Source organism: Coregonus clupeaformis, chromosome 2, assembly GCF_020615455.1.
Source record: "Coregonus clupeaformis isolate EN_2021a chromosome 2, ASM2061545v1, whole genome shotgun sequence".
NCBI classification, from domain to species: Eukaryota; Metazoa; Chordata; class Actinopteri; order Salmoniformes; family Salmonidae; genus Coregonus; species Coregonus clupeaformis.
The window spans coordinates 27962924-27977146 of record NC_059193.1 but is presented as its reverse complement, the minus strand read 5'-3'; the positions used below and the strand labels follow the sequence as shown (position 1 = coordinate 27977146).

At 40.5% G+C, this 14223-nt stretch overlaps 2 protein-coding genes and 1 pseudogene across 4 annotated transcripts in view; all 3 read right to left on the bottom strand.

The window, feature by feature from the left end:
* LOC121532782 (protocadherin gamma-C5-like) overlaps positions 1-14223 on the bottom strand; it is a 211211-nt gene that overhangs the window by 162165 nt on the left and 34823 nt on the right. Inside the window, exon 1 of one of the 3 annotated variants that reach the window (XM_045205130.1) lies at positions 6505-9042. The exons of the other annotated variants lie outside the window; for them this stretch is intronic. Within the exon in view, the coding sequence (XP_045061065.1) occupies positions 6505-8904 (2400 nt within the window). The 5' untranslated portion in view covers positions 8905-9042. Of the gene's footprint in view, positions 1-6504; positions 9043-14223 lie in introns of those variants that run through there. 3 annotated transcript variants of the gene reach the window in all.
* LOC121586016 (protocadherin gamma-A11-like) lies at positions 48-2893 on the bottom strand. The gene is made up of 2 exons (XM_045225403.1): positions 311-2893; positions 48-56 (listed from the first exon to the last, which is right to left on the bottom strand). Exons 1-2 carry the CDS (start codon positions 2711-2713, stop codon positions 48-50), a joined length of 2412 nt encoding a protein of 803 aa, XP_045081338.1. The 5' UTR covers positions 2714-2893.
* Positions 10285-14183, bottom strand: LOC123492659 (annotated as a pseudogene).

Here is a 14223-nt window from a genome sequence, read left to right as displayed (position 1 = left end):
AACTAAAATGATATGTCAGCACCTATACATCACCGCCTCAGTATTTCTCACTTCAGCTGAGAGGATCGAAGTAATCATATAATAGGCTTCATTACATATTACATCAAACCTGGATCACAAACAAATTACCTATAGAAAAGTTGTGATATTAAAGTACTGCCGTAATTTTGTTGTAGTTTTTCTACAGGAAAAAATAAATTTTACAAAGCATCGAACCTCTAATTGTAGCTCTAATTGTTTTACAAAGTGTCTTAACTGAAAATATATAAAACACAACAAGATACTATTTTTGTTTATGAAAAAGGCTTACCTCTGGGGGGGATGCGTCGGAGTCATCAAGTTCTTCAGCAAAGTCTGTAGGAGTTTTTGTCAGAGTCTGGTCCGCATGCAGCGTGTTGTCATTGTAAGATGTGAGGAACTTGAAGTCACTTGTGCGCGAACCCGTTGTCAGGTATGCGTCATAATTGTAAGTACTGCGGAGAGTTCCAGCGCCGTCCACCTCTGCGTAGTTCGGAGGGAGATATGCGCTGGGGATGGCGACCGCTCCATCAAACAACAGTCTGGGCTTTCTCCTGCGGCAAAACCTCACGGCCAGAATGACAATAATGAAGGTGAGGAAAAAGGTGGAGACGGACACCAGCGCGATGATCAGATAAGAGGTGAGTTTGGAATTGCTCTCATCATAAGAGATATCTTTCAATTCTGGCACTTCAGCCAAGTTATCAGAAATCACTAAATACATGGTACAGGTGGCAGAGAGAGAAGGCTGTCCGTTATCTTTCACTGACACAATAAGGTTCTGTTTCATGCTGTCAGATTCAGAAATGTCCCGCTGTGTCCTGATCTCTCCACTGTGGAGCCCAATAGTGAAAAGTCCCGGATCAGTGGATTTCACTATATGATAGGACAGCCAGGCATTCTGGCCCGAGTCCGCATCCACCCCTATCACCTTGGAAACCAGAGAGCCCCCATGCACAGCTTTGGGGACCAGCTCGGTCATGAAGGAGTTTCCCTCAGGGGCGGGGTATAGTATCTGAGGAGAGTTGTCATTCACATCCGTTATGAACACACTAACCGTGACGTTGCTGCTGAGCGGAGGAAAACCGTTGTCTCTGGCCACCAATTGGACTTTAAAACTACTGAACTGCTCATAATCAAACGACCTCACAGCGTGGATCACCCCTGTGTCTCCATTAACGGATAGAAATGATGACACCGGGACACCGTTCACTTCACCAGGTAAAAGAGAATAAATCACTGTTCCGTTCTGTCTCCAGTCTGGGTCTCGTGCAGTAACAGAACACACGGAGGAACTGGGTTTGTTATTTTCAGTCACGTGGGCTTTATAGGACTGTTCCTCAAACACAGGTGGGTTGTCGTTGACGTCAGCTACAGATAACTGAATACTTTTAGAGGAGGACAGAGGTGGAGAGCCCTCGTCGGTGGCAGTGATTGTAATGTTGTAATCAGACACTAGTTCACGGTCCAGTTCGCCCGTGGTCACCAGAGAATAGTAGTTTTTGATGGATGGCACCAGCTTAAAAGGAACGTTTTGCTGAATGGAGCAGCGGACCTGTCGGTTATTCTCAGAGTCTCTATCCTGCAGATTAATGATGCCCACCTCTGTACCAGGTGACGCGTTCTCTGGTATGGGGTTAGTCAGAGATTGTAGATATATCACAGGGGCGTTGTCATTAACATCAGTGATTTCTATTATCAATGTAGAGTAGGATGCTAACCCTAAACCATCCTTTGCACTGATCTGCATTTCATATGAAGACTCCTTTTCATAATCTACTGGCCCAACAACTGTAATTTTTCCAGTCTTATGATCAAGATAAAATACATTGCTATTTTCATCTGAAACATCATCAAATTCATATGTAACTTCTCCATTCACTCCCTCATCTGCATCTGTAGCACTCACTGTAACCACTACAGTATCTAAAGGAGAGTTTTCAGGCAGACTGGCTTTATAGACGGCCTGGCTAAACACTGGGGTATTATCGTTAGCATCCAGTACAGTGACGTGTATGACTACAGTACCTGATCTCTGTGGAGTGCCTCCGTCCATCGCTGTCAGTAACAACTGTATATCATGCTGCCCCTCACGGTCTAGCTCTTTGTCTAAGACTAACTCGCTGTATTTGCGTCCACCACTTTTTGTTTTGACATTCAAAATAAAATGTTCATTTCGTTGTAGTGTATAGCTCTGAACCGTATTCTGTCCTATATCAGCATCATGGGCCTCATCTAGAGAAAAACGAACGCCTTTGTCTGCTGATTCCCTAATATCCATTTTGATAATATCCTTTTTAAACTGTGGGGAATTATCATTTATATCTTGAACATGAAGAATAATACGGTGAAGCTCCAAAGGATCTTCAAGGACAAGTTCCTGTTTTAAAACGCACGAAGCCTTCTTGCCACAAAGCCCCTCTCTGTCAATCCTTTCAGCTATAGTCAAATCTCCCGTACTCAGATCAATGTCACAATACCGTTCGTGGTTCCCTTCGGTAACAATACGGGCCTTACGAGTGGACAGTCTTCTCGCCTCCAGCCCGAGATCCTTAGCTATATTTCCAACAACGGATCCGCGTTTCATCTCCTCCGGAAAAGAAAAGCTCACTTCTCCATAGGCGGAGTGTAGTCTTACAATAAAGAAAGCAAAGCCGCAGACCAGGCCTGTCACCGATATTCCTTTGTGCCCCATCCTGGGATTAAAACGCCAAAACACAATATAGCCTTGATAATACAATATAAACAAATAGTATTCCACAAAAAGAGTCAGCTTGATGAAAATAATAACCTCCAAATGTTCAAGCAATCTGATCGTGACCAATATTTTCTGCAGAATGACACCCGAGCACCCGAGCCTTGTTACAACACCAGTGGGTGGAGAACTGGATCTGTTCAAACACAGCTGGTGAACAGCGACACTTTGCGTAATCAAAATAAATTACATTATTTACTTACAGTTGTCTTAATGTTTCACTGACAAGTGGTTATAAATACCCCTAAGTAAGTTTAATTAGTTAATTATCTATTGGAAAACGAAAGAGAAACACAGAAAAAACAAAAAAAGTATATTTACAGTTTTTGCCCATTGCTTACACACTAAAACCGAATGCTTAGACCAAAGCCTCAATACCTACACTTCTTGTAGCATAGCTTAAACACAGTGTAACCATAGCTTAAACACAATGTCAACTTTGCACTTTGTTTGCAATTCTGTAACACACTTATTGCGAAACACTACACACGTTTTCTTACAATAGACACTTTGTTCAAAAACGAAATCACCTGTTATCATTGGGAAAACACTCTGTTCAAAATGCATAACTCATCTGGCAATTGTATGCACTTACATACACACCTGAAAACACTTGCACAGAAAACAGAACACCAGCCAGTCTGAGCCTTAGCACTACAAATAGGCCTCAGGTAAGCCATTTTTTAGAACTTTGCAAGCATGGAGGCAATGAGAGTCAGAGTAAGAGGAGGACGAAGAGAGAGAGGAGTCGGATGAGGAAGAGGACGTGGAAGAGGACGAGGACCAGTGCGGAGACGTATATCAGATGACATCAGGGCTACTCTGGTGGACCATGTGATAAATCATGGCCTGTCCATTAGGGAGGCTGGGCAAAGATTCCACCTAACCTCAGTCGCTACACAGTAGCATCGATAATAAGGACATTCCGACTGGAGAACAGGTATATCTTCAAGTTTCTACTCCAGACTGTACCTACTGTATGTGTCACATGATTCTGTATCATATTACAGTATTACTGTACTAACTATACTATACAAAAATGGGTAGTGCTGTGAAGTACTGTATATTTAAAGGAATACCATTGTGATGTTGCAGTACTGTGTACAGTTTGAAAGTACAGTATGTGAAAAATAACCTAACCAATGACATCTTGTGGTGGCATTTTCTACAGAATGGTTGGACGACCTCCTCAAGGTGGAAGGGAAACGGCTCTTCACTCAACAACAAGAGCTTGCCATCATTGAAATGGTGCGAGAAAATAATGCAATCCAACTTTGAGAGGAACAGTGTCAGGGTCAAGGATCTGCGCCATGATTATGTGCAGGTATGTGTCACTTTACTTTACAAACTATATATTGTGATGTGGGTTTATGCTGCCACCTGCCCTGCCTGTAGCTTGTAGTTTTTGTCTATACTCACCCAACCCAGCCCCTACTTGTGTGAAAATATAGACATTGTAGTTACTGTATGTGTTTTCAGTAACACTATTCAATATTTTCTGTTACAGACAGTTCTGGAGTTTGATGCCGCCGAACTGCCGCATGAGTTCATCCTCCACCATGAGTGGTCCTCTGTAGCTCAGCTGGTAGAGCACGGCGCTTGTAACGCTAAGGTAGTGGGTTCGATCCCCGGGACCACCCATACACAAAAAATGTATGCACGCATGACTGTAAGTCGCTTTGGATAAAAGCGTCTGCTAAATGGCATATTATTATTATTATTATTATTATTCATCTACGTGGATGAGGCAGGCTTCAATCTGGCCAAAACCAGGCGTCGGGCCGTAACGTAGTTGGACAAAGGGCTGTTGTAAATGTCCCTGGGCAGCGTGGGGGAAATATCACCTTGTGTGCTGCAAGTAGTGTCCAAGGAGTCCTGCATCATCATGCCACTCTAGGTCCCTACAATACAGGACAGATCATTGCATTTTTCCCCCAATAGCAATTTTACCAGTAATTGTTTAGTTTTTTTACTTGTTTTGTTGCTAAATTTGATGTTAAGAATTTCTGTAAGAACGTTTGTTTTTTTGTAAAAACTTTTTTGTAAATACTGTTTGATTACTGCAGAAATTCTACTTTTGAGTTTTACAGAAGACAATGACAATAAAATGACAATAAAAATTGAAACACAAAGACTGCAGTGTTTTATATAAAGCCCATCAGTGTGTTGTTGCTGATATGAAAGAGTCATTCAAATGTTGCTTGTGTGTATGGTTTTGTTGCAAGAATTTCATTTTTAGAAAGGAGTGTTAAGTTTTGATTGCAGTGTTTCATTTTGGCATATATCTGAGTTGTTAATCTCCAAGTGCTATGTCTGATTGGCTTGTGTGTTGAGTTTTGACATAATGAGCCAAATTCTGCAAAAAGTGTGTAAGCAATAGGCAAAAACTGTAACATAGAAACATAAATGATTGCCTAAAAATCACCCCCACTCTTTTTTCATCAGTTAAGATCAGGTATAACGAATATAAAATACAACACATCAATAAGAGGCTACAATGTAATATATCAGATGCTGGTTCCTCAGCCAGAGCAAACTCATAACTGCTATAGAAAAAAAAAACAGAGCATGGCAAGGAAAGAGGGGTCAAAGAGCGATCAATAGTAAAGCGTACTGGTTTAAAATAGGATATTAGACATTTCAGCACCATGGACAGTGACACAGCAAGGACTCTCGTTGCTCTTCAGACACTCTCACACCACTTTTCTCATCACTCTGTTACTAATAAATACAAAGGCCCAAATAACTGGAATCATTTACTTATAGAAATCAGGGCATTAAAATCACTCAGTGAAGTTAAGAAATCCCATTTTTAAATGTTAAGAACAAACTGTTTGTGTTTTTAACTTGTAGAAACGTCACCATGTGAAAATGTTTGTAATTATGTATATATATATATATATATATATTATCACCAGCCTACTCAGCGTTGTTAGTTGTATTTGTTATTAGTTGTAGGCTTATTAGTAGGTCTACAACAACATTATTTTATGCTCATAATGTACGTTTTTATTATTATTATTACTACTATTATTACTACTATTAATATTTGTGTTATTATTATTTCATTGTTATTATTATTATTATTTCATTGTTATTATTATTATTTATTATTATTATTATTATTATTATTATTAGACAGTAGTTGCCAAATTATTCTTGTTAATAAGTATTGTTTGTTTTTTGGTGGGATTTTTTTTATTTGGACATTCTTTAAACCGAGAAGGTGCAACTCAAGAGATTTCATACTGCAATATTTGTAATAAATATCTCTAAACACACAGTATTTCTCTTTTCCAACCTATTTTCAAACAGGCTTTCACTCCTCCAGTGACAAAAACATAATAGCAATTCATTGTCAGTGTGCCCATAATCACAAAACCGTGAAGAATAGGCTATTATGTGAAAAATCTACCAATTCTTTCAATCACAAAAAGAGCATACCACATTACAACAAGCAAACCACGTATAATATAGCACCTCGGGATTTCTCAAGTAAATTGCGACGGAATTGAAATAATCATCTAAAACATTTAAAATATAATGAAACGAAAGTATAAAGACCTTGCCTTATAGTCAAGATGGGGTAAGTACGAAAAGTGGTTTCTCCAGAAAAAAAGTGATTATATAAAGCATATTAGCTGCAATTGTATAATAGTATAGCCTTAATACTATCATATAGGCCTAAAAACAAAACTAATGTATTATTATTATTTGCATTAAAGGCCTACCTCTGGTGACCCCTCGGAATCGTCCAATTCTTCAGCAAAGTCTGTAGGAGTTTTTGTCAGAGTCTGGTCCGCATGTAGCGTGTTGTCATTGTAAGTTGTGAGGAACTTGAAGTCACTTGTGCGCGAACCCGTCGTCAGGTATGCGTCATAATTGTAAGTACTATGGAGAGTTCCCGCGCCATCCACCTCTGCGTAGTTGGGAGGGAGATATGCGCTGGGGATGGCGACCGCTCCGTCAAACAACAGTATGGGCTTTCTCCTGCGGCAAAACCTCACGGCCAGGATGACAATAATGAAGGTGAGGAAAAAGGTGGATACGGACACCAGCGCGATGATCAGATAAGAGGTGAGTTTGGAATTACTCTCATCATAAGAGATATCTTTCAGTTCTGGCACTTCAGCCAAGTTATCAGAAATCACTAAATACATGGTACAGGTGGCAGAGAGAGAAGGCTGTCCGTTGTCTTTCACTGACACAATAAGGTTCTGTTTCATGCTGTCAGATTCAGAAATGTCCCGCTGTGTCCTGATCTCTCCACTGTGGAGACCAATAGTGAAAAGTCCCGGATCAGTGGATTTGACTATATGATAGGACAGCCAGGCGTTCTGGCCTGAGTCCGCGTCCACTGCTATCACCTTGGAAACCAGAGAGCCCCCATGCGCAGCTTTGGGGACCAGCTCGGTCATGAAGGAGTTCCCCTCCGTGGCGGGGTATAGTATCTGAGGAGAGTTGTCATTCACATCCGTTATGAACACACTAACGGTGACATTGCTGTTGAGCGGAGGAGAACCGTTGTCTCTGGCCGCCACATGGACTTTAAAACTCCTGAACTGCTCATAATCAAACGACCTCACAGAGTGGATCACCCCCGTGTCTCCGTTAACGGATAAAAACGAGGACACCGGGACACCGTTCACTTCACCAGGTAAAATAGAATACATCACTGTTCCGTTCTGTCTCCAGTCTGGGTCCAGTGCAGTAACGGAACACACGGGGGCACCAGGTTTGTTATTTTCAATCACGTGGGCTTGATAGGACTGTTCCTCAAACACAGGTTGATTGTCGTTGACGTCAGCTACAGCTAACTGAATGCGTTTAGAGGAGGACAGAGGTGGAGAGCCCTCGTCGGTAGCAGTGATTGTAATGTTGTAATCAGACACTAGTTCACGGTCCAATTCGCCCGTGGTTACCAGAGAATAGTAGTTTTTGATGGATGGCACCAGCTTAAAAGGAACGTTTTGCTGAATGGAGCAGCGGACCTGTCGGTTATTCTCAGAGTCTCTATCCTGCACGTTAATTATGCCCACCTCTGTACCAGGTGACGCGTTCTCAGGTATGGGGTTAGTCAGAGATTTTAGATATATCACAGGGGCGTTGTCATTAACATCAGTTATTTCAATAATTACTTTTGAATCAGATGAAAGACCATATCCATCTTTACCCTCAATGCGCATTTCATATTTTGGGTCACCTTCGAAATCTATTGGTCCTATCACCTTAATTTCGCCAGTACTGTGACCCAAAGAAAACACTTTTCTTGCTTTGTCTGATATGCGACTGAATTCATACGTCACCTCCCCATTAATTCCCCCATCTGCATCCGTAGCACTCACTGTAACCACTACAGTATTTAAAGGAGAGTTTTCAGGCAGACTGGCTTTATAGACGGCCTGGCTAAACACGGGGGTATTATCGTTAGCATCCAGTACAGTGACGTGTATGACTACAGTACCTGATCTCTGCGGAGTGCCTTCATCTACAGCTGTAATAAGTAAACTCATCTCTTGCTTTACCTCACGATCTAGTTCTTTCTCTAAAACCAACTCGACGTTCTTTCCTCCATCTGTGTAATCGTGAATAGCCAGCACAAAATGTTCATTCCTTTCTAATGTATACCTTTGCACTGCATTTTGTCCTATGTCTGCGTCATGTGCCTCGTTAATTCGATAGCGAGCCCCTTTGTCTGCCGATTCTCTAATTTCCAATTTGATTGTATCTTTCGGGAAAATGGGTGAATTATCATTGACATCCTCAACAAGGAGCGATATCTGATGCAACTCCAATGGACGTTCTAGAACCAACTCGAATTTAAGCATACACAAAACCTTCTCTCCACAAAGCTCCTCCCTGTCAATCCTGTCCGCAACAATCAAATCTCCGGTACTCAGATTAATGTCACAATAACGTTGATTTTCCCCCTCGGTATCAATTCGGGCCTTACGAGCGGAAAGTCTGCTCGCCTCCAGCCCGAGATCTTTGGCTATATTTCCAATAACAGATCCGTGTTTCATCTCCTCCGGAAAAGAATAGCTCAGGTCTCCATAGGCGGAGTGCAGCGTTACAATAAAGAAAGCAAAGCCGCAGACCAGGCCTGTCACCGAGATTCCTTTGTGCCCCATCTTGGGATTAAAAATAGACAACCATATAGATATTCTAATGAAATACTCCAGAAAAAGATTCCGTTTGCTGAAAATAATATCCACCGAATTTACAAGCGATCTGACCACCTCCAATCTTTTCTGCAGTTAAACGACACCCGAACAGCGAGCCTTATAACAACACCAGTGGGTTGAGAACTGTAATTATTCAAACACAGCTGGTGAACAGCGACACATTGAGTACTTAACAGAAATTACATATGTTAACTAATATCATTCTAAGTCTATATTTCACGAAACGTTGTCATATGAATCTATTGTCCTATAAGTAGAGTGCATGATTGATTACTGTAACTATTTGGGGGAAATCAACCGAAGCTTATGGCCATAACTAGAAACTCAGAAAACGTCAGTAAAAAACCCAAAACATAACTCATGGCATTAAAATCCATCTCAGACTATTTTCACGAGTTAAGATATAGATTAGGTGGAATAAATACGTTCCAAAGGGAACACATCTGCAAGAAAATGTACAGGTCTGCATTATAAGTATTATATTTATAGTACAGTTATTTTACTTAACACAAACTCATCAAGTGCGATACAGAAAACTGAGAGTATGGGAATGAATGTAAGTGAGGACAGTCAAACAGCGATGAAAAGTAAACCACAAGGCTTTAAAAAGGATTTCAGCACGGTGGACAGCGACACACCAAAGCCCCCGCATTTCAGACACTCACAACGCTTCTCTCATCACTCTGTCTTAGTAGCCCTCCACAAACTGCATTTATATTTTGTAACCCCTTTCAAAATAGAACTCCACTAGAACAGCCCAAACTACTAACCATTTTTTTTTTTACCTCAAACGTGCAGCGTGTAGGCCTTTGTTAACAATATAACAACTCAAACCACGTACTGTATTAGCATCAATATTTTTTCACCTAAATTGTGAGGGGACAGTAATTATCATCAACACATTACAAATAACATTAAACCTAAAGCAAGTGGTGGAAAAAGTAGTCAATTGTCATACTTGAGTAAATGTAAAGATACCTTAGTAGAAAATGACTTTAGTAAAAGTGGAAGTCACCCAGTAATATACTACTTGAGTAAAAGTCTAAAAGTAATTATATAAAATTCTTGCTACCAATAGAATGTTATTTATATGGGGGATACAATCTTCCCAGCTCTGCAGATTTAGCTGCGAAGAGATAGAATCATTAGATAATTTGTTTGGGTACTGTCCGTTTGTAGCTTGTTTTTGGACACAGGTCCAGGAATGGCTAAATGATTGCAATATTTACCTGGAGCTAACCTTGCAGATAGCATTACTGGGTGATCTGAAAAGTCATAGTTAATCGATCAACAATATAATAATACTTTTAGCAAAAATGTTTATTTTCAATTCACAGTCTGTAGACACAATGAGAATAGAAAGGTTCAGAACTTTTGTAAAACATCACAGTACAGTTGAAAAATATATGGCAAATAGAAATCCTATATGGATGGTGTTAAGAGATAGATGGGTGGTGTTGAATGGAGTTGAAGGATGGGACTAATAACAACTAACAACAAATAATAACAATATAACTAATAATGTAAGCATACTGTGTCCATTATAAGTATATAGGTTGTAGGTTGGGAGCTTTTGTGAAAGAGCACAGTTAGAAAGATATGGCATACAGAAGCAAACCGGATGGACATCATGAAAATGATCGGAGAGGTTGAGAGTAGAAGAAGTTCAGGAGAAAAAACAAACAAAATATAATTATTGTAAAAATGACTGTATCCATAAAATGTAGATAGTAAGTATTAGTTGGAAGTAGAGGCCTAAGCATTGTTGTTCACTAGTTTACTCCAAGTAGGGAAAGGGTGGTGGGGTTGGAAAGTAATAAAGGGGAATAGATTTTTTTTTAAGGCTATGTGTATGTATGTATGTATGTATGTATGTACAGTGAGGGAAAAAAGTATTTGATCCACTGCTGATTTTGTACATTTGCCCACTGACAAAGACATGATAAGTCTATAATTTTAATGGTAGGTTTATTTGAACAGTGAGAGACAGAATAACAATACAAAAATCCAGAAAAAGCATGTCAAAAATGTTATAAATTGATTTGCATTTTAATGAGGGAAATAAGTATTTGACCCCTCAACAAACATTGACTTAGTACTTGGTGGTAAAACCCTTGTTGGCAATCACAGAGGTCAGACATTTCTTGTAGTTGGCCACCAGGTTTGCACACATCTCAGGAGGGATTTTGTTCCACTCCCCTTTGCAGATCTTCTCCAAGTCATTAAGGTTTTGAGGCTGACGTTTGGCAACTCGAACCTTCAGCTCCCTCCACAGATTTTCTATGGGATTAAGGTCTGGAGACTGGCTAGGCCACTCCAGGACCTTAATGTGCTTCTTCTTGAGCCACTCCTTTGTTGCCTTGGCCGTGTGTTTTGGATCATTGTCATGCTGGAATACCCATCTACGACCCATTTTCAATGCCCTGGCTGAGGGAAGGAGGCTCTCACCCAAGATTTGACGGTACATGGCCCCGTCCATCGTCCCTTTGATGCAGTAAAGTTGTCCTGTCCCCTTAGCAGAAAAACACCCACAAAACATAATGTTTCCACCTCCATGTTTGACGGTGGGGATGGTGTTCTTGGGGTCATAGGCAGCATTCCTCCTCCTCCAAACACGGCGAGTTGAGTTGATGCCAAAGAGCTCCATTTTGGTCTCATCTGACCACAACACTTTCACCCAGTTCTCTCAAGGCAGCTGGGACCTTGCAGGCGCTGCAGGATTTCAGTCCTTCACGGCGTAGTGTGTTACCAATTGTTTTCTTGGTGACTATGGTCCCAGCTGCCTTGAGATCATTGACAAGATCCTCCCGTGTAGTTCTGGGCTGATTCCTCAATCGTTCTCATGATCATTGCAACTCCACGAGGTGATATCTAGCATGGAGCCCCAGGCCGAGGGAGATTGACAGTTATTTTGTGTTTCTTCCATTTGCGAATAATCGCACCAACTGTTGTCACCTTCTCACCAAGCTGCTTGGCCATGGTCTTGTAGCCCATTCCAGCCTTGTGTAGGTCTACAATCTTGTCCCTGACATCCTTGGAGAGCTCTTTGGTCTTGGCCATGGTGGAGAGTTTGGAATCTGATTGATTGATTGCTTCTGTGGACAGGTGTCTTTTATACAGGTAACAAGCTGAGATTAGGAGCACTCCCTTTAAGAGTGTGCTCCTAATCTCAGCTCATTACCTGTATAAAAGACACCTGGGAGCCAGAACTCTTTCTGATTGAGAGGGGGTCAAATACTTATTTCCCTCATTAAAATGCAAATCAATTTATATCATTTTTGAAATGCGTTTTTCTGGATTTTGTTGTTGTTATTCTGTCTCTCACTGTTCAAATAAACCTACCATTAAAATTATAGACTGATCATTTCTTTGTCAGTGGGCAAACGTACAAAATCAGCAGGGGATCAAATACTTTTTTCCCTCACTGTATGTATGTATGTATGTATGTATGTATGTGTGTATGTATGTATGTATGTATGTATGTATGTATGTGTGTATGTATGTGTGTATATATATGTATTTGTATGTATGTATATATATATATATATATATATATATATATACTGTATGGGGTTAGTCAGAGATTTGAGATAAATCAGAGGGGCGTTGTCATTAACATCAGCTATTTCTACTATCAACCTAGCATACCCTAAGCTGTCCTTCACACTGATTTGCATTTCATTCTTCTTCATAATCTAGTGACCCAACAACTCTAATTTGTCTTGTCTTATAGTTTAGAGAAAACACATTACTTTTTTCATCTGAAACATGGTCAAAGCCATATGTTACTTTGCCGTTGGGTCCCTCATCTGCATCCGTAGCACTCACGGTATCCACTAACCGAGAGTTTTCAGGCAGACTGGCTTTATAGACCGGGGCATTATCGTTAGCATCCAGTACAGTGACGTGTGTGACTACAGTACCAGATTTATTCGGAGTGCCTCCATCAGATGCAATTAGTATTAGATGTATCTCATGCTCCTTTTCACGATCTAACTCCTTGTCTAACACTAATTCACCGTACCTGCGTCCCCCATTTTTTGTATTAACATTCAATATGAAGTGGTCATTATTTTCTAGTGTATAGCTCTGAACCGTATTTTGTCCTATGTCAGCATCATGGGCCTCGTCTAGAGAAAAACCAGCCCCTTTGTCTGCAGATTCTCTTATTTCCATTTTGATAATCTCTTCCTTAAATTGTGGAGAATGATCATTAATATCCTGAACGTGAAGACAGCTCCAAAGGATTCTCCAATACAAATTCCTTTTTTTTAAACGCACAAAGCCTTCTTGCCACAAAGACCATCTCTGTCAATCCTTTCTGCAACAATCAAATCCCCGGTACTCAGATTAACGTCACAATAACGCTTTTGGTTCCCTTCGGTGTCAATACGGGCCTTACGAGCAGACATTCCTGTTGCCTCCAGCCCGAGATCCTTGGCTATATTTCCAATCACAGATCCGCGTTTAATCTCCTCAAGAAAAGAAAAGATCACGTCTCCATAGGCTAAGTGCAGCCGTAGAAGAAAAAAAACAAAGCCGCAGACCTGTCACCGAAATTCCTTTGTGACTCATCCTGGGATTAAAAACGTCAAAATAACATATAGTCTAAATACTGCAATGAAAACAAATAGTATTCCACAAAAAGATACAGTTTGATCAAAATGGTATCCTCAAAATGTGCATGCTATGTATGTCCGTGTCCACTCTTTTCCGCAGCTAAATGGTACACGAACACCCAATCCTTATAACAACACCAGTGTGAGGAGAACAGTATCTATAAAAACTTAGCTGGTGAACAGCGACACAGTGAGTACCCTTCAGATATAAGGCTATGCATATTACCTGATATTCTTTTATATGTTTCACGAAAAGTTGTTCTAGGCCTATGAGTAACCTAGGCTGAATTGATTGATAAACTATTGGGAATAACCAAAGAGAAGACCATGAAATGGCATTATAAAAATCACAAAAACATTAATTATTGCCAATCATCCTGTATTGATATGAGTTAAGCTCAGGTGGAATTAATACATTATCCAATAGAACACATGCGAGAGGGGGTTCAGTAGGCTACTATACAAATATCAAATGTATGCAATTGATAGTGCTGGTCATTCAGCCACAACAAACTCAAAACAGAGAGTATGGCAAGGAATGAAAGTTATGACAGTCAACAACCATAATTAGTAAACCCTACTGGCATAGAAGGGGACTGTATGCATTTTCAGCACCATGGACAGCGACACAGCGAGGTGCAGCCCG

Coding starts and splice junctions, on each gene's coding strand:
- LOC121586016 (XM_045225403.1), bottom strand. CDS start 2,713: ATGGGGCACAAAGGAATATCGGTGACAGGCCTGGTCTGCGGCTTTGCT.